Here is a 24,230-nt window from a genome sequence, read left to right as displayed (position 1 = left end):
TCAAATTTTACGCTCTTTTCACTGTTTCATTACTTCTCTTAGACTTCTCATTTCTTCGAACCCTCATTTCTCAGAATACTCGGCCTTCTCTCCTCGCTTACTCCAACTCTTCAACTCGCAATTACTCCAAGGTATGCCTTTTATCTCATAATCGCCTTAGTCTTACTATTCCAATGCTCATAACATGCTTTAACTGTTTTAGGACTGTTTATGTTTTCTGCACTCTATGGTTTTTGTTCTTCGTTTTCGCATCTCTCTGGTTTTTTTTAATGTTTCTGAAGCGCACTAACTTTTTTCTCTAAACTCTGCCCTTTTCTTCCTTTTTCCTTCCCCTTCTTTAGCTTTTCTTCTACAGATGGCTCCAACAAAACCTACTCAAAACCCAACTCCTTCCATCGACTACAAATCTCTATACCACTGGGCTCCTGACAGCCTTCTAGCTGAAACCTCCAAAATCACCTCCATTGAGGATATAGCAGCGTATAAGGAGAGTGAGACCAGTCATAAAACTCGTATTTTCAGGAAGGAGCATGACAGGTTCGTGAAAGTCCTGCCTTGTAGGAAAAGCAAACTTGTGTCCATTGATGAATCGTCGACCCAAAAGGTCCCTTCTTCTTCATATACTCCACCATCTTCAATAGTCTCAAGCTTCGCCTACCATTCACGGGCTTTGAACGCGCACTTCTTACCGAGGTCAACATGGCCCCTGCCCAGCTACATCCCAACAACTGGGCATTCGTCAGGGCCTTCTCTATTCTATGCGACCACTCTGGCTATATGTCATCGGTGGATGTCTTTCTGTACTTCTTCGAGGCTAAGAGTCCAGGGAAGAAGTTGTGGATGAGCTTCAACGAGGTCGCTGGAAGAGTACTATTGTCCTTCTTCCAGCAATCATACAAGGGCTTCAAAGGGAAGTTCTTCAAAATTCGTTGCAGCAAATTCAACCCCACCCTGTTGGACGGGATCCTCTCTACTGGGTGAAAGAACCTGGGCTCAAGAAACCTAGGTTCCTCGAAGACCTGACCCCGCGTGACTAAGAAGTGTGCGAGTTCTTCTCCAGCCTGGGAGGGGTGTTTAGCACCGTTGAGTTGATCAAGCTCGAGTACAGCCCCAAATCCATTAAGGGCTATATTGGTATCCCCATTTCCCCTGTCTTTGTTTGAGCGTCTCTTTACTTGTGTGCGTTACTAGTTTAGATTCTTATGTGTTTTTGTCTTCATATGTAGGCATGGTGCTTAATGTTGAGAAGAGGAGGCAGTTAGTTGTTGTGGCTCTTCAACTCAAGGTTGCTCTTGACCCCTCTGCCCCTACCACCTCTGCTCCAGGCCCTTCTGCCCCAGCCCCCGTAGACCAAAGGCAGAAGGGGGTAGCTGAGGTCGCTACTTCTAAAGACGAGGACACCTGCTCAGGCCTCGTCTTCAAGAGGAAGCGGAAAGCTGATGCCGTGATTCCCTCGCCTTCAGGCTCGGACGATCGTGCCCCTTCCTATAGGGAGCACCCTTCCAGTGCCTCTTCCCCTCGTGACTTTGTGGTACAAGAGGGTAGGGGGAGAATGCTTCAGAGGGTGATCACGGTGCACCTCTTGTTGACCTGTCTACCTTCCTTCAGCGGGCCCTGCAATCCTTCCAGGATCAGGAGAGGCTGGAGAACATGGAGAAGGACCCTCTGCTGAAGCACGCGTCAATGTGCCTTGGGGATATCTCGTCGCATCCAACCTTACCTTGTCTAAGATGCAGAAGCTGAAGGAGACAGATGATGGAAGAGGGCCAAGCACACCTACCCAAGCAAGCCAAGGAGAGCGTCTAGACCAAGACCAAGACCAAGGTGAGCGTCTAGGACGTGAAGGTGAGCGTCTAGGACGTGAAGGTGAGCGTCTAGGACGTGAAGGAGGGAGGCTACCCTTGGAGCTAGACCGTCTAGGTCCCCTTACAAGATCAATGGCCAAACATATTCAAACACAAGCAAATGAGGCCACAGATGGAAGAGAGAAGGCTTTGTATATGTTTGCATAAAGGCCCATTGGGGGTACTTAGTAGATAGGATAGTGTAGGAAGCATTTTGGATGGAAACCTTCTAGAAACTAGGGTTGTGTATGGCCGGTCATTGCACCCTAGAATTTAGATTTAATTTTGGTTTTCTTTTCCTTGTAATGTAGCTTATCATTTACGTCCCAAACGCCTATAAATAGGAAGGCTAACTCATTGTATTTGACAAGTTTAATTGAGTATTGTTATGCTGCCAATTTTGTGCACTAGCTTTACTTCTCCTAGAAATCTAGGCTATAAACTTCAATCCTTTCACCTTTCTCCCTTGAGCTGGCCGAACCTCTCAAACCCATACTCATCATGCACCTTCAAAGCCAACACAACTCCTAGGAGGGCTTTGTTTCACTCACCCATTACTTCCGCATCACTTTCACTACTTTGATTCAAGAAGAACACATGAAATGCCATCATTTGGTATCATGAGCTTTTGGTTCTTCAAGATGAGTAGCTTGGTCTTTTAATTTCAGTTCTTCTTTATTTCATCTTTGTCATTTCAATTCCTTACTTGTCTTGCTGTTTTTATATTTTAAATTGTTCTTGGTGTGCTTATGGAAGATCCAACCAAAGCACAATTGTTCAATTGATCTTGAACAAATTCTGTGCAGCTTGTGATAGGATTCCTTACACCATTGTGTGGTTGTTTTTCTTTTAGGAAATTGAGTCCTTATTGCTTTCTTATAATTGCTTCATTTTATGCTTTTGAGTCTTTATTTTCTGAATCTATAAATGTTGTGTCAAGTCATGTGAATCCATATTTGTCAACAATTCTTAGTAGTCCTATTATTGGCTTGATTGTTTCTTGCTTTTGGGTCTCTTTATATTGCTTTAATCTGCTGTTATTTTGATCCTTTGGTGCTTTTTATTTTTAGTTTGAGTTCATAATTGTGTCTTAGTTCTTACACAATTTCCATTCATACATTTTCCATTGTGTTAATTTTGGTCATCTTGCTGTTTTCTTCCAGTTTTCCAGATTTCCCCTGTATCATCTCTCTGTTCTGGGCTGTTTTGTTTAAAAAAAAATTTCCACCCATAGGAAAATTCTGATTTTCTGGAAAATGCAAGTTTAAAGTGTTATAGAAAAGACAAAAAAAGAATGAGGTCAAAAGAAGCAACAGAAAAAAAATGATAAATCTTACAAAATCAGAGTGCAAATCTTGAGCGCTCCAGCTGGCCTAACTGCACACCAAATTTGCAAAAATTATTAAAACAAAATGGTGCATGCGTTTTAGGTGATTCCAAAGCCAAAATTTAGATAAGATCCTGAATTTTCTTGCATCCAAATTTCAGAAACAAATTTTACAATTACAGCTCAGCATAAATCGGGGAACAAACACGTTTTCTGGCCCACAACATTTTCCAGTGGTGCTGTTTTTTTTTTATTTGGTCATCTAATCTAGTGCTTTTCTTTAGGAATTCCTTTTGTGTGCCAACTTTTATTGACTACCTTTAATTGTTTGCTTTAATTTCTTGAATCTCTTTCTAAGTTGTCATATTATAAATCCTTTTGGTGGTACTGTTTTCTTTCAATTAAATTTGTTTCTTGCTTTTGTTTCTTGACCTCTCATTTTGGGTGCTGGAATTTAATTCTCTCTTGGTGCTTATGTGCATGGAAATTGACTTGGTTTAAGGTTAAACCCTTGTGAATAGGTGCTGGAAATTGGAGAATTAAAGCCAACTTTCTAAGGAGGAGTCAAAGCTAAGGCCGAAACAAGCTTCCTTGAAACAAACACTACAAACACCTAGAAGATCAACAATCAAGACAACAAAGAAAGTGCACTAACCAAAAAGAGGAACAACAAAGGGGGTTTTCTTATCTCCTTTACAACTTGGTTTATTGTTAATTACCTCTTTTAAATTACGTTTTAGACGGTGAGTGTGTCTTCAAGGGCTCAAAGTGTCCAAGAAGCCTCACCTAGGGCCGAATAGCATAGTAATTTTGCTTAGTAATTTGTTGCTTGTTTGAACTTGTTTTTCTTTTGTTTCGGTAGAAACGTTTTGCATGCTTAGTATTGTTTATTTTGTGCTATACCGACTAGCTTTGATTGCATAGTTAGCTTGCATTGTTTTCTTGCATTTATTTCTCAACTTATTTGTGTTCTAAGTGTTTCACTAAGAGAAAGTCTTGTGTGAAGATATTGGGGGATAGTTTTTGGCAAGGAAAAGGCTTGGTACTTAAGTAGTCCTTTGTGACTCACCTCCCTTACCTGGAAAACTACCTTCTCTAACTTTCCTAAACTTTCTCAAAGTAAAACACCTATATACACAAAGTTTTAGCCATGTCTTCTTCTTCTCACTCTCCAAAGTCTATAGAAAGTGAAGTAAAATCTTTGAAAACTCTTTTAAAAGAAGTATCCCAAGCGGTACAATTGATATCTTTTAGACAATTGGAGAATGAGAACAAAATCAATGAGTTGGCTAAAGCTCAAGAAGAGAAATCACAAAAATCACAAAAATCAAAAAAAACTCATGCATCCCATTCTCAAAGTATTGAGTCTCTAGGGGAGGGAAGTCGTAGAATCAATGATTATTACCAACCACCCCCTAGAAGAACTAGGCAAAGGGAACAAGAAGTGCCAAGGGAAACAAGAGTAGACCTACCTCATTTTCATGGAAAGGAAAATGTAGAAGTATATCTAGATTGGGAGATGAAGGTAGAGCAACTTTTTGCTTGCCATAGGGTAAGTGAGGAACGAAAAGTACCCTTAGCCACCCTTAGCTTCCAAGGGAATGCCATGTATTGTTGGACCTCTCTCGAAAGAGATAGACGTCTTCATAGGGAACCTTCCATTACATACTGGAATGACCTTAGGGGAGCCCTAAGACGTTGACATATACCCTCTTACTACCATAGGGAGTTGATGGACAAGCTCCAAAGACTCCAACAAAGAAATATGAGCGTAGAGGAGTATAGACAAAAGATGGAGCTCTATATGATGAGAGCCTCTATTAGAGGAAACCACCATAGCTAGGTTCCTTAGTGGCCTATCACTTGAGATAAGAGATAGAGTAGAGCTCTTACCTTATCAAGACTTGAATGATTTGGTTCAACTTTGCATTAAAGTTGAGCAACAAAACTTGCGCAAAACCTCAAGTCAAAAGGTGAGCCCCTATTCTAGCTTTTATCCCAAGAAAGAGTTTAGAAGGGAGGGTAGTACATCCAAGGAAAAACCAAAAGAGCCTACCAAGCCCTTCACCAAAGAAACCTCAACCCCACCCATCCGAGCCAGAGATGTCAAGTGTTTTAAGTGCTATGGTAGGGGGCATGTGCAAGCACAATGTCCAAACCAAAGGACTTTGTTTTTAAAAGGTGTAGACGAGTACACTAGTGGCGAGGATGAGCCTAGTGAGAAAGAGGAAGGGGGAGAGGATGAGAGGGTAGCTCCACTAGAGGGAGAATTGCTTATGATTAGGAGAACCCTCAACAATCACCCTAGCACATCCATGGAAACACAAAGGGAGAACATCTTTCATACAAGATGCAATGTTTTAGAAAATATATGTTCCCTCATTGTGGATAGTGGATCTAGTTGTAATTGTTGTAGTGCTAGGATGGTTGAAAAGCTTAAGCTACAAGTAGTTCCTCACCCAAAACCTTACAAACTTCAATGGCTTAATGAAAATGGGGAACTACATGTAGACAAGCAAGTGGAAATCAAGTTTTCCATAGGGAACTACAAAGACAAAGTTTTATGTGATGTAGTGCCTATGGAAGCTTGCCATATCTTATTAGGGAGGCCATGGCAATTTGATAAGAAAACCTTGCATGATGGTCTCACTAACGAGATTTCCTTCACCCATAAATATAAGAAGTTTGTACTTAGTCCTTTACCACATTCTCAAGTGGTGAAATACCAAATACAAATGAAACAAAAGAGGGATGAGGAAAACAAAAAAAAAAAAGAGAGCTAGAAAAAGAGAAAATCCTTAGGGATAGAAAGGCGTGGGAGAAGAGTGTTCCTTCCCACAAGGTTGGTCAACAAGAAAAACCTCTCGAAAATGTTTTTGAAAACTTGCTTCTTGTTGAACAACCAAGCCTTATCTTTTGTAAAGGAGCACTTACATGCACTGCCACAAGTAGTGAACTCATGGTTTTACCTCCTCAAGTAGAAAACCTTTTGAGTGAATTTGAAGATCTATTCTCCCAAGAAGGACCCATTGGGCTTCCTCCTCTTAGGGGGATAGAACATCAAATTGACTTTATACCGGGGGCAAGCCTACCAAATAGGCCTGCTTATAGAACCAACCCTGAGGAAACAAAGGAGATAGAATCACAAGTTCAAGACTTGTTGGAGAAGGGTTGGGTTCAAAAGAGCCTAAGCCCTTGTGCTGTACCTGTCTTGTTGGTGCCAAAAAAAGATGGAAAATGGCGTATGTGTTGTGATTGTAGAGCAATCAACAACATCACCATCAAGTATAGGCATCCAATCCCGAGGCTTGATGATATGCTTGATGAATTGCATGGGTCAACTCTATTCTCCAAGATTGACCTTAAAAGTGGATATCACCAAATTCGAATCAAGGAGGGTGATGAGTGGAAAACCGCTTTTAAGACCAAATTTGGATTATACGAGTGGTTGGTGATGCCCTTTGGGCTTACTAATGCTCCAAGCACATTCATGAGGCTTATGAATCACACCTTGAGAGATTGTATAGGTAAATATGTAGTAGTTTACTTCGATGATATCTTAGTCTATAGTAAAAGCCTAGAAGACCATCTAAGTCACCTTAGAGAAGTTCTTCTAGTTCTTAGGAAAAATAGTCTTTTTGCCAATAGGGATAAGTGTACCTTTTGTGTAGATAGTGTAGTTTTCTTAGGTTTCATAGTTAACAAAAAGGGGGTACATGTAGATCCCGAGAAAATCAAAGCCATCCGTGAGTGGCCAACTCCACAAAATGTAAGTGATGTAAGAAATTTTCATGGGTTAGCTAGCTTCTATAGAAGGTTTGTACCTAATTTTTCTAGCCTAGCTTCTCCTTTGAATGAACTTGTGAAAAAAGATGTTGCATTTTGTTGGAATGAAAAGCATGAGCAAGCCTTTCAAAGGCTCAAAGCTCAACTCACCAATGCACCCATTCTATCTCTTCCAAATTTTTCCAAAACTTTTGAGATAGAGTGTGATGCATCGGGGGTAGGCATAGGTGCGGTTTTGTTGCAAGGTGGACACCCCATTGCTTATTTTAGTGAAAAACTCCATGGTGCCACCCTCAACTACCCCACCTATGACAAAGAGCTCTATGCTCTTGTGCGAGCCCTAAAGACTTGGGAACACTACCTTGTGTCCAAAGAATTTGTTATCCATAGTGATCACGAGTCTTTAAAATATTTAAAGGGCCAACACAAGCTCAACAAGAGACATGCTAAATGGATGGAATTTCTTGAACAATTTCCTTATGTAATCAAATACAAGAAAGGGAGCACCAATATAGTGGCCGATGCTCTTTCAAGACGGCACACACTCTTTTCAAAACTAGGTGCCCAAATTCTTGGATTTGACCACATAAGAGAGCTTTACCAAGAAGACCAAGAACTCTCATCCATCTATGCTCAATGTCTACATAGAGCACAAGGAGGTTACTATGTGTCCGAGGGATATCTTTTTAAAGAAGGAAAACTTTGCATTCCCCAAGGAACACATAGAAAACTCCTTGTTAAAGAATCACATGAAGGGGGACTCATGGGCCATTTTGGAGTTGATAAGACTCTAGATCTTTTAAAAGCAAAATTTTGTTGGCCACACATGAGGAAAGATGTCCAACGACATTGTTCTAAATGTATCTCATGTTTAAAAGCAAAGTCTAGAACAATGCCGCATGGACTCTACACCCCTTTGCCGATTGCAAATGCTCCTTGGGAAGACATTAGCATGGATTTCATTTTAGGACTTCCTAGGACTGCAAGAGGCCATGACTCTATCTTTGTGGTAGTGGACCGTTTTAGCAAAATGTCCCACTTTATTCCATGCCACAAAGTGGATGATGCTCAAAATATTTCTAAACTCTTCTTTAGAGAAGTGGTGAGACTCCATGGTATCCCTAGAAGTATAGTGTCCGATAGAGATCCCAAGTTTATAAGCCACTTTTGGAAAACTCTTTGGGGTAAACTTGGAACAAGACTACAATTTTCAACTTCTTGTCATCCTCAAACGGATGGTCAAACCGAAGTAGTCAATAGATCTCTTGGAACTATGCTTAGGGCTATCATGAAGGGAAGCCACAAATCTTGGGATGAGTACCTTCCCCACATTGAATTTGCTTACAATAGAGTAGTTCACAAAACTACTAATGCTTCTCCTTTTGAGGTCGTATATGGTTTTAATCCTCTCACGCCTATGGATTTAATACCCCTTCCTAATCCACAAGATTTTGTGCATAAGGAAGGAGTAATCAAAGCTGATTTTGTCAAGAAAATGCATGAGAAGATTAAAAACCAAATACAACAACAAAATGAGAAGTACACAAAATACAACAACAAAGGGAAGAGAGAAATAATTTTTGAGGAAGGAGACTTAGTTTGGCTTCATCTTCGAAAAGATAGATTTCCAAATCAAAGGAAGTCCAAACTAAGTCCCCGAGGTGATGGACCTTTCCAAGTTCTCAAGCGAGTCAACAACAATGCATATAAGTTGGACCTACCTCTTGAATATGGAGTACATGACACTTTTAATGTAATTGATCTTTCTCCATTTGTAGGTACCAATGACGATGACGAGCTGGATTTGAGGACAAATCCTTTCCAAGGGGGAGGGGATGATGGAGGACGGCCAAGCACACCTACCCAAGCAAGCCAAGGAGAGCGTCTAGACCAAGACCAAGACCAAGGTGAGCGTCTAGGACGTGAAGGTGAGCGTCTAGGACGTGAAGGAGGGAGGCTACCCTTGGAGCTAGACCGTCTAGGTCCCCTTACAAGATCAATGGCCAAACATATTCAAACACAAGCAAATGAGGCCACAGATGGAAGAGAGAAGGCTTTGTATATGTTTGCATAAAGGCCCATTGGGGGTACTTAGTAGATAGGATAGTGTAGGAAGCATTTTGGATGGAAACCTTCTAGAAACTAGGGTTGTGTATGGCCGGTCATTGCACCCTAGAATTTAGATTTAATTTTGGTTTTCTTTTCCTTGTAATGTAGCTTATCATTTACGTCCCAAACTAGCCTATAAATAGGAAGGCTAACTCATTGTATTTGACAAGTTTAATTGAGTATTGTTATGCTGCCAATTTTGTGCACTAGCTTTACTTCTCCTAGAAATCTAGGCTATAAACTTCAATCCTTTCACCTTTCTCCCTTGAGCTGGCCGAACCTCTCAAACCCATACTCATCATGCACCTTCAAAGCCAACACAACTCCTAGGAGGGCTTTGTTTCACTCACCCATTGCTTCCGCATCACTTTCACTACTTTGATTCAAGAAGAACACATGAAATGCCATCAACAGCTAGCCAGGACGCTCTTCAAGTCAAAGAGCTCAAACGTCGCGAGACTTCCTTGTACTTAGAGGTGTCAGATCTTTGCAAAGTCGATCGAGAGACCAAGAGGCTCTTGTTCGAGAAGTCCCAGGAAACTCTGGGGCTCATGCCAAGAACTTGGATCTCTAGACTGAAGTGGTTGGCTTGAAGGAAGAGGTGGCCCAGTTGCAGGAGAAATCGGCCAAGCTTGAGGAGTCAGTACAACTCAAGGAGAAATCATCCCAACTAGAGGAGCAGCTTCCCAAGCTGAGGGAAGAGTTGGTCCGCAAGGATGAACACTTCCTTCAGACCAAAGATGAACTGGTTCGTGATGCTGCTGAGTCTTATGCAACAGGGTTTGAAGATGTCATAGCCCAGGTTGCCTGTGTGCATCCTGGGGTGAATCTCTCCCAAACTGGGCTGGCGAAGAAGATCGCGGATGGGCAGCTGGTGGATGTTGATTTGTGATGATTTCCCCTTGTAACCACCTTTGTAACTATTTGGTAGCTTGATGAACAATTGATAAATCTGATACATATTCCTATTTATAAAATCTGCTTTCCTCTTGATTTGCTTATTGTGTTTATTGTTGGTTATCTTGCTTGTATCGAATTAGCCTAATAACGCTTTAGGCCCACTCCTACTTAAGTAGCATGCTTCTTTACCACCTGTTTGATCTTACCCTTCTTCAACGTATTAAGGTAGAGGCGGTGTTTGCTAGAACTCTTACCTAGCCCAACCCTTTATCAAACAAAGATAAGAAAGATGATGTTCTTGACCTTGGCGTATAAAGGCAAGGGAGATATTTAACTGGTATCACAGTGTCCATGATCGCTTGCAAAAACAGCATGGGGCGAGCCCTAACTGGTATGGGCGGGGTTCACTCATCAATTGTACGCTCACCCATGTGTTGCAAATCTCTGTGCAGATCTTCGTTCGCTTTGCGTAGTTCCTCATTGTTCGCGCGTCACGCAGCCAAATCAACCTGGAATCGGTCCTGGTTGGCCGCTTGCTCGGCTTGGACCTCAACCAGAATCCTGTCTTGGTCAACTTTGGACGTCGTCACCGCTTGCTAGAGAGCGCGAATGATCTCCATGAGTTATTGCATGGAGACGTTGTCTCCCCCTTCTAGTGCAGATGCACCTTGCCTCGTATTCCTCATGTTGCCTGGTGGCTCTCAACACGATTGTGAATGGGACCTAGTTTTATCGAGCCCCACGGTGGGCGCCAACGTTGACTTTAAAGGCAGATGGTGGCTCCTCCTATTTCCTGGTGATCAGACCACCGATGTCCGATGTCAATGTCTGACGCCGATGTCTGAGGTCTGGCCAGTACAATTACCTATTGTTTTTAAGTGGAAATTCTAAATTTTATTTAAAAATATGATTAAAGGAACTTAGTTATGTGTTTAAAGTGAATTTTGAGATATATTTGGATTGTTATAAAGTTTAAAATATGATCTGATTGAATGGTGCATTGATGTGTTAAATGATGTATATAATGAGATGAAAGTGTGATCAAGACATAGTATTTTCAAGAAAGAAAATACCGTGTTGAGATTGTTATTAGGGTGTATTGATTTGTTTGTGAGTGTCCTGTGAATGAGACGATTCTGACTATATTGATATATTGGAATCATATAGATGAAGTTATTCAGTTAATGAGAGTCGTAGGAGGTTCATTTGACTAAGAATGAGGTTTGAAAGAACTGATCAAAGCATATTAAATGGATTTACTTTGTCATATGAGATGATGAGATATTGAGATGATTATGCGCATGACTTTGTAGATTTCACAACAAGTAGTATGACAGGTACAAGTCTCTGGATGCTAATTTCAATACACGAGTGTTCCGAAAGTAGAGTCAAGTGTCTATGTGTAGTGAGTCGGTATAAGTCTGACATGAGAAAGATTAATTATGAACTATAATAAACACTTGATGGTTTGTAAAAAGGTATGAGAATTGATGGCTTTATGTTGATATTTAAAGTTATATTTATATTTGAATTTTTAAAAAATAGCTAGTTCACCCAGTTGTTTGCATTGTGTTTTATTTTCTTTTAATATGTGATGATCGTGTATTTACACGGGAGCAGATGATGTTACAGATGAAAGAACTCCTCAGTGGGAAACCGAAGAATGAAAATGTTTTGTTTTCATCTTATGTATATATTTAAAATCTCTATGAAGAGAGATACATTTTTTAAACATAGTACGAAAGAGTTATATATATTGCAGATTATGATTTTTAGATGTGAAAAAAATATATGGATGTTACAAATATAAAGTATTTTTTATAATAACCATTTTTTTACATATAAAATGATAAGTAGATGTATATGATGGAGATGTGCCTTCATAGTTTTCGGATTTTGTTGGTGAATGGCGGAAGCATCATGGATTGAAGATGAAGCAAGGTCCTCCTAAGAGCGGTGGTGACCTTGAAGGTGCATGAGAGGTAGGGATTGAGAGTGGTGAGGCCAACTCTACTTGGAAAGGGGGAATTTGTGAAGATTAAAAGCCTAACCTAGGAGGTTTTAGGCAAGAAGTGAAATTGGCACAATTTGGCAGCAATTCAATAAGTATATTAATCTTGCAAATACATGAGCCAAGCACCTCATTATATAGCAAGTGAGGGCTGGATTTGAACAAAAGAATTGGAGGGAAATTCAAATGAAAAAGAAATTGAAATTGGCACCTATTTTACACTTAGCACATGGAGCACATGAAGCATATTTAACATGTGATGGAAAACGTTTAGCACATGTTAAATATGGAATATGTGGAAAATGTGCCTTGGTTAAACATAACCGACCTTGGTTAAAATTCGGTGTTTTAGAAATCCTAATTTAACCAAGGTTAGTTTTTAGGTGCCAAATTTCATCTAAGGAAAAACTACCAATAAAATTCCTAATCTAATTTTGACAAGAAATTAAAGTCTACTCTACACTAGAGTTTATGGCATTTGAACATGTAAAAGAACGTCTTCTTGGATCCTCTTGGTCATAACTCTAGGGGTTGGCCCAAATCTACCTTTTGGTGGGCTTGCATGTGGGCTTGTGCTTGGGCCTCTTCCATCATCCCCTCCCTCTTGAAAAGGATTTGTCCTCAAATTCAATGCTTCTTCTTCTTCATTTTTAGGGGGATGAATGTGGTTGGATGGTGTCCATCATCTCCTCCGTCTTGAGAAGATCTATCCTCAAATATACAGGGTCGATCTCGGATAGCAGCCTCTTGCTTTGACAACTATGCTCGTCTTCCCGGATCAAATGTCCATCTATGGGAATCATCAAACAAAGCAAATGTGTTAGTTTGAGCAGTTGTATAAAAATCAATTTTATTAAGTTGCCCTTCTTGTTTTTCTATTGTTTTTGGTAACTTGTCATAATTTTATTTTCTAAGTTTTGCCTCCCTTGTTCTAAATTAACCTCTTTAAAAAAATTTCTATGTGATCCTTTTAAAAGGCTTGAAGGTTGTTCAACAAGAATCATATTTTCAAATGTGTTTTTAATTGTTTCTTCTTGTTGAATGACCTTGTGGGAAGGACCACTCTTCTCCCACTCCCTTTTCTCCCTAAGGGCTTTTTCTTGGTTTTCTATTTTTATTATTTTTTCTTCTTCTCTCTCTTTTTTTCATTTGCACTTTATCCTCTACAACTTGTGAAGGTGATAAAGGATAAAGTATAAACTTCTTTTCTTTGTGAGTGAAAGTAATCTCATTGGTAAGACCATTGTGCATAGGTTTTTTATCAAATTGCCAAGGTCTACCCAACAAAATATGACAAGCTTCCATGGGAACTATATCACATAAAACTTTGTCTTATAGTTTCCCATAGACAACTCGACTTTCATTTGGTTATCTACAACTAATTCCCCATCTTTATTGATCCATTGAAGTTTATAAGGTTTAGGATGAGGTATTAATTGTAGATTTAGCTTTTCAACCATCCTAGTGCTACAACAATTGCAGCAAGAGCCACTATCCACAATGAGAGAACAAACATTTTCAAAAACTTTACATCTTGTATGGAAAATGTTCTCTCTTTGTGTCTCTAGGTTCACACTAGATTGGTTGTTGAGGGATCTTTGGATCATCATTAACTCACCCTCACATGGATATGCTACTTCACTATTTTCTTTTTCTTTTTCTTCTCCCCCACTAGTTTCATCATCATGGCTACTATATTCATCTACCCCTCTTAAGAACATAGTTCTTTGGTTTGGGCATTGGGCTTGAACATGATCTCTACCATAACATTTAAATCATTTATCATCTCTACTACAAGTGGGTGGAGTGAGCACATCTTTTCCTACATGCTTGGGAGTTTCTCTTGATTTTTCTTTAGATACACTTTCCTCCCTTTTATACTCCTCTTTGGGATAAGAGTTAGAGTATGAGTTTTCCCTATGACTTGAAGTTTTCCTCAAAATTTGTTGTTCCACTTTGATACATAGTTGAATCAAATCATTCAAGTCTTGGTAAGGCAAAAGTTCAACTTTATCTCTAATCTCAAGGTTAAGCCCACTTAAAAATCTTGCTATGGTAATGGATTCGAATTCCCTAATGGAGGCTTTCATCATGTATAGTTCCATTTTATGCTTATATTCCTCTACACTCATGGTCTTTTGTTGGAGTCTATGGAGCTTGTCCATCAACTCCCTATTGTAATATGAAGGAATATGGCGGCGTCTTAAGGCACCCCTAAGATCATTCCAATATTCTATGGGAGGATCCTTATGAAGACGCCTATCTCTCTCAAGGGCCATCCACCAATACATAGCATTGCCTTGAAAACTTAGAGTGGCTAAGGGTACTTTGTTTTCTTCAATCACTTTATGACAAGCAAACAATTGTTCTACTTTCATCTCCCAATCTAAATAGATTTCTACATTTTCTTTGCCATGGAAATGAGGTAGATCTACCCTAACCTCTCTTGGGCTTTCTTTCTTTTCCTTTCTAACTCTCCTAGGGGGTGGTTGGTAGTATTCATTTTTAAGACTTTGTTCTCCATATAATTCATTGCCCCTAGAGCTAGATGCATGCGAACTTTTTTTAGATTTGATGTATTCATCTCTTTCGTTAACCATTTGCAATTGCCTATATGAAAGTGCTTGAACATCTTGTGCAATTTTTTCCAAAAGAGATTTGATAAATGTTCCCTCACTTTCATTAGAATTACGAGCTTGAAAAGACATGGTTAAAGTTTTGTGTTATAAGTATTTTACCCCAAAAAGATAAGGATAGTAGTGAAGGTAGCTTTCCAGGAAAGAGAGGTGAGTCACTAGGACTTCTTAAGTACCAAGTCTTTCCTTGCCAAAACATATCCCTCAAAACTTGTCACAAACCTTTTTTCTAAGTAAACTACGTAAATCACAAGTAGAAATGAAAACACAATTTTATGCAAAGAAAACAATGCAAAGCAATTAACAATACAAAACAAGTAATTAAAGCAAAACAATTAACTAAGCACAATTTAAAGATTGCTAACTAAAAAGCTTTTAAACTAGACGAATCCTAAGGTGAGGCTTCTAGACACTTGGAGCCATTGAAGACACAATCACCGTCTACACGTAATTATTCCACTAATTAATCAAAGTTAAATGTAATTAACAACTCAAAGGAAATACAAAAGAAATTGAATTACACAAAATAAAATTCAGATTTCCTAAACTATGCACTCCTTGGCTTGTGGTTGATCTTCCTTGATGTGTTCTACAATTTGTAGGTGTTTGTATTTATATTTGTTGCAGCTCCTTGCCTTAACCTCTTATGGTTAGCCAATTAAAATCTTCAAAACAGTACCTACTAAGTAGGGATGGACTCACCACAAGGTTAATTCCAACTTAACAAGCACCAATTTGAATTTTTGTTCACCAACAATTAGAGGTCAATAAATTAAAGCAAAGAACAATTCAAAATTTAAAAATAGGACTACAGAAAATGGATTAATTTGTAGGACACAACTAGAGGGAATATATTGAATAAATTTGACAAGCAATCAAATAGGCACTCAACAAAAGGTGGCACACAAATTGAACCTAGAGAATGGCACTAGAATTGATTAAAAAAACCAAAACAGTACTACTGGAAATTTTAGGTACAAAAAGCGTGACTTATAAAATTAATGTTGAGCTGGCTATTTGAAATTTGAATCTGAAATTTGAACCACAAACAATTCAAGATCTTAGCAAACTTTTGGCGTTGGAATCACACCAAAAAATTGTGATAAATTTTTCAAAATTCTTGTCAAATTACTGTTTCTGTTTGCGTCAGGATGTACATTTTTTTTGTTTGATTTATCATTTTTTTATTTTGTCTTTTGATCTAATTCTTTTTTCTTGTTTTTATAATACTTCAATCTGTATAAATCCAGAGTTTCATATTTTTTCTTCAACGTATTTTAATTTCATAAGAAAAAAACAGCCAGCACAGAATTGAAAACAGAGTAATCCTAATTCTAGAATTAAAAACAGATTGAAGAAACTTCAAAAACACAATGGAATGGATGTATATGAATTTGTATGGATCTAGCACACAAATATGAACTCAAATCTAAAAAGAAAAATGCACAAAAGGATCAAACAAACTCATAATAAAATTGGACTCAAATCAAATCAAGAAATCAAAATTATCAAAAACAACACTACATGGAATTGATGACAATTTTAGGAGAAACATGACTAGACAAAACACAATTGGATTCAAAAATTAAAATGACTCAAGACACACAATATGAACCGATTAGAATTGCAAACAAGACTCAAATAAACTAAAAATAGAACAGCAACACAAATCTATATGGATCCTACACAATTTGCAAAATAGCTCAAGAACAAATTGAACATGAATGCACCGATTGGAATGAACCAAAACAGTATCTAACACAAAATTAAACTCAAAAACAGAAAGACAATCAAGGATTCATGAAGAACAACACGGAAACAAGATGAACACAAAAATTAAAACGAAATAAGGCGCTTAGCTCTTGAAGACCATGGCTCTAGATACCAAATGATGGAGATGTGCCTTCATAGTTTTCGGATTTTGTTGAATGGCGGAAGCATCATGGATTGAAGATGAAGCAAGGTCCTCCTAAGAGTGGTGGTGACCTTGAAGGTGCATGAGAGGTAGGGATTGAGAGTGGTGAGGCCAACTCTACTTGGAAAGGGGGAATTTGTGAAGATTAAAAGCCTAACCTAGGAGGTTTTGGGCAAGAAGTGAAATTGACACAATTTGGCAGCAATTCACTAAGTATATTAATCTTGCAAATACATGAGTCAAGCACCTCATTATATAGCAAGTGAGGACTGGATTTGAACAAGAGAGTTGGAGAGAAATTCAAATGAAAAAGAAATTGAAACTGGCGCCTATTTTACACTTAGCACATTGAGCACATGAAGCATATTTAACATGTGATGGAAAACGTTTAGCACATGTTAAATATGGAATATGTGGAAAATGTGCCTTGGTTAAACATAACCGGCTTTGGTTAAAATTAGGTGTTTTAGAAATCCTAATTTAATCAAGGTTAGTTTTTAGGTGCCAAATTTCATCTAAGGAAAAACTACAAATAAAATTCCTAATCTAATTTTGACAAGAATTAAAGTCTACTCTATACTAGAGTTTATTGCATTTGAACATATAAAAGAACGTCTTTTTATATCCTCTTGGCCATAACTCTAGGGGTTGACCCAAATCTACCCTTTAGTGGGCTTGCATGTGGGTTTGTGCTTGGACCTCTTCCATCAGTATATACCGTTCATTTCTTTAAATAGTATTGTATGATTAAAAATAATGAATATTTTAGAAAATCAACATTAATATTAAAATTATTGTTTATAAGATATATATATATATATTAATTATATTATTTATAAAAATATTCAATATATTACTTAATTTAATTATGCACTAATAATAATTTAATAATCTCGATTTAACTTTTTTTATTAATTTACTTATCTTAATTGATATTTTGATTTTAGCACTAACGTAAATATAGTGAACTATAAATATTAAAATAATAATTAAAAGATATATTAGGAATTTAAAAGTTGCGAAATATTTTACAACACTAAATCAAGACAAGAAAATATTTACATAAATTAAAACATATTTAAATTAATAAAAAAGAGTGTGCATTATTTGTGAATTAACAATATTTTATTTTTATATCCTTAAAAGAAGAGATATAGTAGTAGTGTCATGTCACATAAAAAGTCTTAATATGGTGGACAACTCAACAACTAAGTTGTTTGAGATTAATGTTTTACTAAAATATGAATTATGGAAAAATAGAGAAATTTCGAAAGTTAAGATGACTTTCTCAAAGAACATTTTTTAAAATAAAATGATAATGTGAGACACATATTCTTTCCCATTTTAGTAAAGCAATGCTTTTTTAAACAGAGAAATTGTAGAAACATTGAATTTGTCATTTGAGCACGAAGTGGTTTGTTTTGTGGTGAGAAAGGAAAGGAATTCCAAAAAGTGAAGACCTTTTCTTATATGATTAGCAAGTTAGGTCATTGTCGAGTCTCATCTCATATTATAGGCTCGACCAACTTTTTTTCATAAATTATAACTCCTCTATTTCCAGAATAAATTAGTTGTCACTTCTAAAAAAAAAAAACTTAATCAAAAACTTTTTAAAATGTGTGAAGAAATTGATCCCAACCCAATTATTATTATTTTCTTTAAAATTAATAAAGCAAATTTTAATAACTTAAATTTAGCCTAACAAGCTGTTAGTCCTTAAAAGTTAAGTTATGAGATATTGAAAATAATTTAAAAACTCATTTTAAGCCTTATTATTTTGAAAATAAATATTTTAAAATTTGAAAAATAAAAAATATTCTAAATTTGAAGAACTAAGAATATAATTAAGAATAAAAATAAAAATTATAGTATGAATCAAATAGATTGAAAAGTGTAGCTTTTTGACCATTGGGTTCAGATCTTTGTTCTGTTTGGACCACAAATTAAAAGAGTTCAGTCCAATACAGTGGGATTAGCTTAAGAGAAATTTTTGGAATCAAGAGAAAAATATTAAGTAATGGGGACAATTTAAACTTCCCCTCTCCAAGAATAAGAGAGAAAACAATACAAATCCTCATTTTATTTTTAGTTTACAATTATTCTCCTTCCTTTCATAATTATACCCTCAATTCCTTTGGTATCACAAATTAGGGTTAAATAAACTTTTTATTCGTCTAAAATATTGTTCCGTATTGAAATTGAGATATCATTGAATAATACCGATTTCTATACAAACAAATTTTAGAAGTATTATATAAAAAACTTATTCGGACCCGTAAAATTATTTTTGCATACATAACGAAATTGGATTATTCGAAGAGTTTATTTATATAATGAAGTGCCGATGGGGTAAACAATATTCGGCATTAGCTCTTCAAATATACGACAATGACAACTTCCATCATCACCATTCTCACTTCCAACGCATGCTATTTATAGAGACCACATTAGTGGATGTGGACAACTCATGTCAAAAGCCAAAGCAAAATAAGAAGGAAAATGCAGTTGGTCATAGATAAATACAAATTAATAAACAATCAGAGTCAAGATAAATTTCTTCTGCTAGAGTCAAGATTCAGAAGATAGGACACTTCTGCTTTCAGTAACACAGCTTATGCAGGTCAGATTACAATGGGCAAGTTGGCAAAGGTTACTAATCCTACGTTAACACTAAGGGTTTGTGTTGGTTTTCCATTCAGTTCAACCTTGTTGCAAACTAAAAGCCAAACACACACTAACCCAAAATCCGGCTACGAAGGAGAAGTGACTTGGTTTCTGATTCTACTTGAACGCCTAACAGGAGTAATCATCGTATCATCTCCCTGAAAAAACAATATAACCAAGAACAAGAGAAATAGTTCATTATTAATGCAATCTTAAGTAAAAAATAATAAATGTTTTACAAGACTAAAAATATACATGTATAACTTACCTGCTTCACTGAAATTTTCTCGTACACAGTTAAGCTTCCATATGATGGGGAACCCATGGAATAGTCTGATGAAGAAGAGGCCAATGATTCTCTCCTGTAGTTACTCTTCCGCTTCTTCTCAGGGCCTACTTTATGACCTTCATTCCCTACTTTTTCGCTGTAGAACGAGCTTTGCTGAAAGCTACTCGTTTCTGAAGGACACGACGAATCTTCAAGCACGTCCAAGGGCTCACATGACTTCTCTGGCGAAATGTGCTCGTTCTTAGATGGAGGTGGCATCAAGGAGCTTTTGTTTTTGCTTTTACCCTTCCTAGACCAGTTGATACCTGCACCTGCAATCAATACAGTACCAGCACAGAGCAGCAAATATAGCACCACATGTGAATGAACGGCAATTGCTTCTAATTGCCCTTCATTCCCTTTGATGGCAGCATCTATGCTTGCTGATTTTTCCTCTGCTACATCATTCACGGTAGCAACATCAGATTCTTGTGCCTGATTTGGATACGCTTCAATACCAATTTCAGAAACCTCCGAATTCAAACTTGGCTGATTTTCAACATTTAAGTTAGTCTCAGCTTCTTGTGCCAAGTTTGCTTCTAAGTTTCCTGCTTCAGACAACAGTTGCTCTGATTCTACCATATTGAGTACTACCTCGGATTCTGCAACATCCAGAACATTTTCAACTCCAGTAATTGTTGCAATATCTAATTCAACCAGCTGCTCTGATGCTGTCATATCGAGAACTTCCCCAGATTCTGGAGCATGCAAAACATTTTCTACTTCAGCTACTGTTGCAAAATCTTGCTGAACTTGTTCTTCATGAACTTCATAATGCTCCTCGGAAATATCCTCCTCAATATCGAAAACTTCCCCAGATTCTGGAGCATGCAAAACATTTTCAACTTCAGCAACTGTTGTAATATCTTGCTGAACTTGTTCTACATGCACTTCATAATTCTCCCCGGAAATATCCTCCTCAATATCATCACTGTCAATATCTGAGGCAGCAACATTTTCTTCAGCGTCCCATATTGGTGCGTGAGTCTCACCTATTTCATTTTCACTACCACCAATTATAGGGTACTGATTCACTATGAAATAATCCTGCTGAACCGTCAAGTTATAATATTGCAACTTGGCCAAATTGTGTGCACCTCTAATATCCGAAACATAATCGGATATTGATGACAGCAACTTGGTAAACCAAATTTGCAAATTTTGAGCTATCTCATCAAAATTTGTTTCTGCAAACTGGGTGAGCCTATCAAAGTTAGCTCTTGCAAACACTGTAAAAACAGAATATTCATAAACCTTGTAGAGGTCTTCAAACGCAGTTCGATCAATCACTGGAGAATCTGTGACTGAGATCGATGCAAAAGCAACTGCAAGAAGCAAGATCAGAGCAACAGCCTTCGCTCTCACTGTGAAACGTGGTTTTGGAACCTCTTTTGCTTCAGCAGATTCTTCTGGCATGGGAGTCTTCTTAGCATGACTCGGTTCAGAAATGTGGCCGCCCTCTTCTTCCTTAATAATTTCATCCGAAGAAACATCGGATTCCTTCTGCGAGCCTTCAGATTGGGTATCCTCCGTGATTTCTGAATCCGAAAAGCTTCCAGAAATGAAGCTGTCCTCTAATTCCCTTTTCCTGAGGAGTTCCATTCGTGATTTTGGTTTGTAGTGAAGAAACTGCGGTCTAGGGGAGAGGTAGTTGGTTTTAGGGTCATAGGGAGGTATCAAGGGATCTGCGCCAAGAGGGGCTACTACGGTAGCTTTCAATGCAACAGGAGGAGTGGGAGTGGGGCTAAGCTTAAAAGTAGGATCAAGATTAACACAATCAGGCTCATTTTCAAACGATGGTTCAGTGTGAATGTCATCTTCTGGAACCAAAAGATTATTCACATTCAAGCTATTGATAGTTTCAAAAGATGACTCTGTATCATTCTTTGACATCAAAGTTTCACTGTCACCACTCAAATCGTCACTAGTCAAGGAAGACCTGGAGCCTTCCTCCAAGGGATCAGCAAAAGTTACCTTACGAACGTGGCTTTTCGGGTCCACGGGACTTGGAACCATCTCGTTCCGCTCAGTTAGGACTCTCTTTCTGGGAGACTCGTTGATCTTGCAGGAAGCAGAAATGGTTGGAGACATGAAATTCTTTGAGCCCTTTGAGCAAACAGCTGGCGATCGAACCTTCACCGGTTTCAAAATTTGATCTTTTCCATTTTCTTTGTCATCCAAGGAGTCCCTCAACGACCCTCCGCTTTCGCGAACCCCAACAGAGCCTCTTCTCGAAAAATCTGCAGAATACCAAACACTAAACCCATCAAACACCTAATCTTTAATTTGTTAACACTTTCTCATGCCAAATACAAATGTAAATACAAAGAAAGATAGAGAAATACCTAAAGGGCTGTTGGCGGGAGTTTTGGCTCCATGAGTTGGGACAATTGAGGGTTTGGTGAAGGGGTTTCCAGTGAAACTCCTTCTCGTAGGGTTACTGATTTCGGAACTTCTTGGATTAGGGTTTGAAGGCATTGATGATGGTTTGTTAGAAGGCATGGAAATGAAAGCTCTGAGTTTAGTCGAAAGATTACGCGAAGTGAATAGAAGGAAACGATTGCAGAGATTTTTAAGAGATTGGGAGAAGAGAATATGTGGGTAACGGCTATATTTGTAGACGAATTCAAACGGTCAAGGGATGAGAGCCGTTGGATATTTTGATCGCAAGACTAGCCGTTAGAGACTTTAATATTGTATTGTGTATCTTTTACAAATCACCCATTTAAGGTTTACATATTTAATTTAATAACGTTTTATTTTGTTATTTGGCCGAATGAATATGAAACTGGGATGAATATTTTCACTAGTACTTCCACCCATATATTTTCACCATATTAACTTGAGTTTGAGTTTAGTTTTTATATAAAAAGATATGCATGCGGCATTATATTAAACATATCGAAACAACATGTTTTAGTTTGACGAGGTTGATGTTACTAGTGACATTATGTTTCCATTCTCATCTCACCTAACTATAGAAAATTGATATGTTCATCATCATTCCACATTCTATTTAAGTTAGTTATCAATTATGTATAATTTTTCTAATATCTAATATTTCAATTTTTTATTAAAATATTAATTTATTCTAATACTTTATTTAAATTTTGAAATATTATATTACAAGAATAATTGTTATATATCACTCAAATTTCAAAATACTTTTCTAAGTGTCTGTTTGTTTCCGCTATATGTGTGATTGTATTTGATGATTGTTTAGTAAAAAAGTAAAAAATATATTTGTGTCTTTGAAGAGAATGTGGAAGAAATCCACATACACCAAATGTTTTTACATTTTTTACTCTGAAAAGTTTAAATTTTTTTCTTCCAACCATGTGCATTCTTTATTTATTTTATATTTTATTTAAATATTGATAATGAATCATTTATATTTAAAATTTATATAGGATTTTAAATACTTTAAGAATTTATTTATTTTATATTTTATTTAAATACTGATATCAAATAATTTTAATTTGTATTTATTTAGAATTTTGTTAATTTAATTTTTTTGTGTATTTATATTAAATAATTTAAGATATATATTTATTAAAAAATTTAATAATTTAGGAATTTTATTTGTACAAAATATATATGTAAAAAAATTGTAAAATATTTTTACATAAATTTTATTTTGTTTATACATAAAACAATTTAATCATATTTTAATTTAATTTAATTTTAACTATAAGGATACATTTGTAATCTTACACTTTTATTTATCAAAAAATAATATTTTATGAATCACACATATCACATCATCCACTAACTTTCCTAAACTTTTTCTTCATTTCTTATCATAATTCTCTCAATCCAAACAACATCACTTTCTATTCACTTTCACCTTATTCACTCCCTCAAATCTATCTTTAAATCCAAACAAAATATAAGTTTAGGATTCACTCCCTCAAATTTGTCATGATTTCTTTCCGATTAAAATTTAGCATATTATTTGGAAATTCTCCAGTGACTTCTTTCTTCATGTATTAAACTTAGGATATCGGAAATGAAGAAAATAAAAGTAAATTAACTTTATAACAAATAACTTTTAATATAATATAAAATCTCTTAATTTCTTTAAATTCAAATGTTACAAACTTATATGTTGGTATTGTGTGAATTTTTTTATAATGAGAAATATCCAAATTCATCATAAATAATACACAATTTTTAAAATTAATTGAGTTTGAAAATGAAATGAGTATGTATATATATTCTTTTTTAATATTATTTTTATTTTAAATTATTATAACATTTTAAATATATTTGATACTTATTTTAAAATATATGTAATTATAATTTTGCTATTACTATTTGTCATCCAAGAGAATAAAATATGTGTCATTTTGACTTTGAAATTTTAATACTATCCTGCTCTCTTTATTTTAATTTTATTTTTTAATTTTTTTAATAAATAATAAAGAGTATACATTATAAATATGAATTATTTAATAAATATTTAGAAGAGTACAAATATAAATATAAGGACAAATATCAATAATATATATTTGTTATTCGACAAAATGAAGATAAAATATAAATTTCATATATGTCGGATATTGAGAAGAGAATGAGTAAGAACGAAAACTCATATATTCTAATTATAACTCTAATTTTAAAATTTGTTAATATTGTAAGTATTTTTATTGGATTAATTATTTTAGTTAGGCCTACCTCTATGCATAATATTATTTAAGTGTCTTTTAT

General features: G+C 36.4%; 2 protein-coding genes and 1 long non-coding RNA gene across 3 annotated transcripts; 1 reads left to right on the top strand and 2 right to left on the bottom strand.

Moving 5' to 3' along the window:
* Positions 1 to 1,761: 1,761 nt before the first annotated feature.
* LOC137806702 (uncharacterized) lies at positions 1,762 to 9,275 on the top strand. The gene is made up of 2 exons (XR_011080390.1): positions 1,762 to 1,866; positions 8,865 to 9,275. It is a non-coding gene; the product is annotated as an uncharacterized lncRNA (long non-coding RNA).
* A 4,477-nt stretch (positions 9,276 to 13,752) lies between these two features.
* LOC137839130 (uncharacterized) lies at positions 13,753 to 14,685 on the bottom strand. The gene has a single exon (XM_068648257.1). It carries the CDS (start codon positions 14,683 to 14,685, stop codon positions 13,753 to 13,755), a length of 933 nt encoding a protein of 310 aa, XP_068504358.1.
* Positions 14,686 to 19,037: 4,352 nt separating this feature from the next.
* Positions 19,038 to 22,145, bottom strand: LOC137806701 (uncharacterized). The gene is made up of 3 exons (XM_068606939.1): positions 21,866 to 22,145; positions 19,461 to 21,760; positions 19,038 to 19,350 (listed from the first exon to the last, which is right to left on the bottom strand). The coding sequence occupies exons 1-3, from the start codon at positions 22,020 to 22,022 to the stop codon at positions 19,279 to 19,281; spliced, it is 2,529 nt and encodes an 842-aa protein (XP_068463040.1). The 5' UTR covers positions 22,023 to 22,145; the 3' UTR covers positions 19,038 to 19,278.
* Positions 22,146 to 24,230: the final 2,085 nt, after the last annotated feature.

This window comes from Phaseolus vulgaris, chromosome 3, assembly GCF_000499845.2.
Source record: "Phaseolus vulgaris cultivar G19833 chromosome 3, P. vulgaris v2.0, whole genome shotgun sequence".
Lineage (NCBI taxonomy): Eukaryota > Viridiplantae > Streptophyta > Magnoliopsida > Fabales > Fabaceae > Phaseolus > Phaseolus vulgaris.
This window is presented reverse-complemented; position numbering and strand designations above follow the sequence as displayed.

Bases quoted from the DNA above. Each gene is read 5' to 3' on its own strand.
- LOC137839130 (XM_068648257.1), bottom strand. From the start codon at position 14,685: ATGTCTTTTCAAGCTCGTAATTCTAATGAAAGTGAGGGAACATTTATC.
- LOC137806701 (XM_068606939.1), bottom strand. From the start codon at position 22,022: ATGCCTTCTAACAAACCATCATCAATGCCTTCAAACCCTAATCCAAGA. The intron at 21,761-21,865 runs GTATTTCTCTAT...GGTATTCTGCAG, and splicing joins TCCCGCCAACAGCCCTTTAG to ATTTTTCGAGAAGAGGCTCT. The intron at 19,351-19,460 runs GTAAGTTATACA...TTGTTTTTTCAG, and splicing joins AGAAAATTTCAGTGAAGCAG to GGAGATGATACGATGATTAC.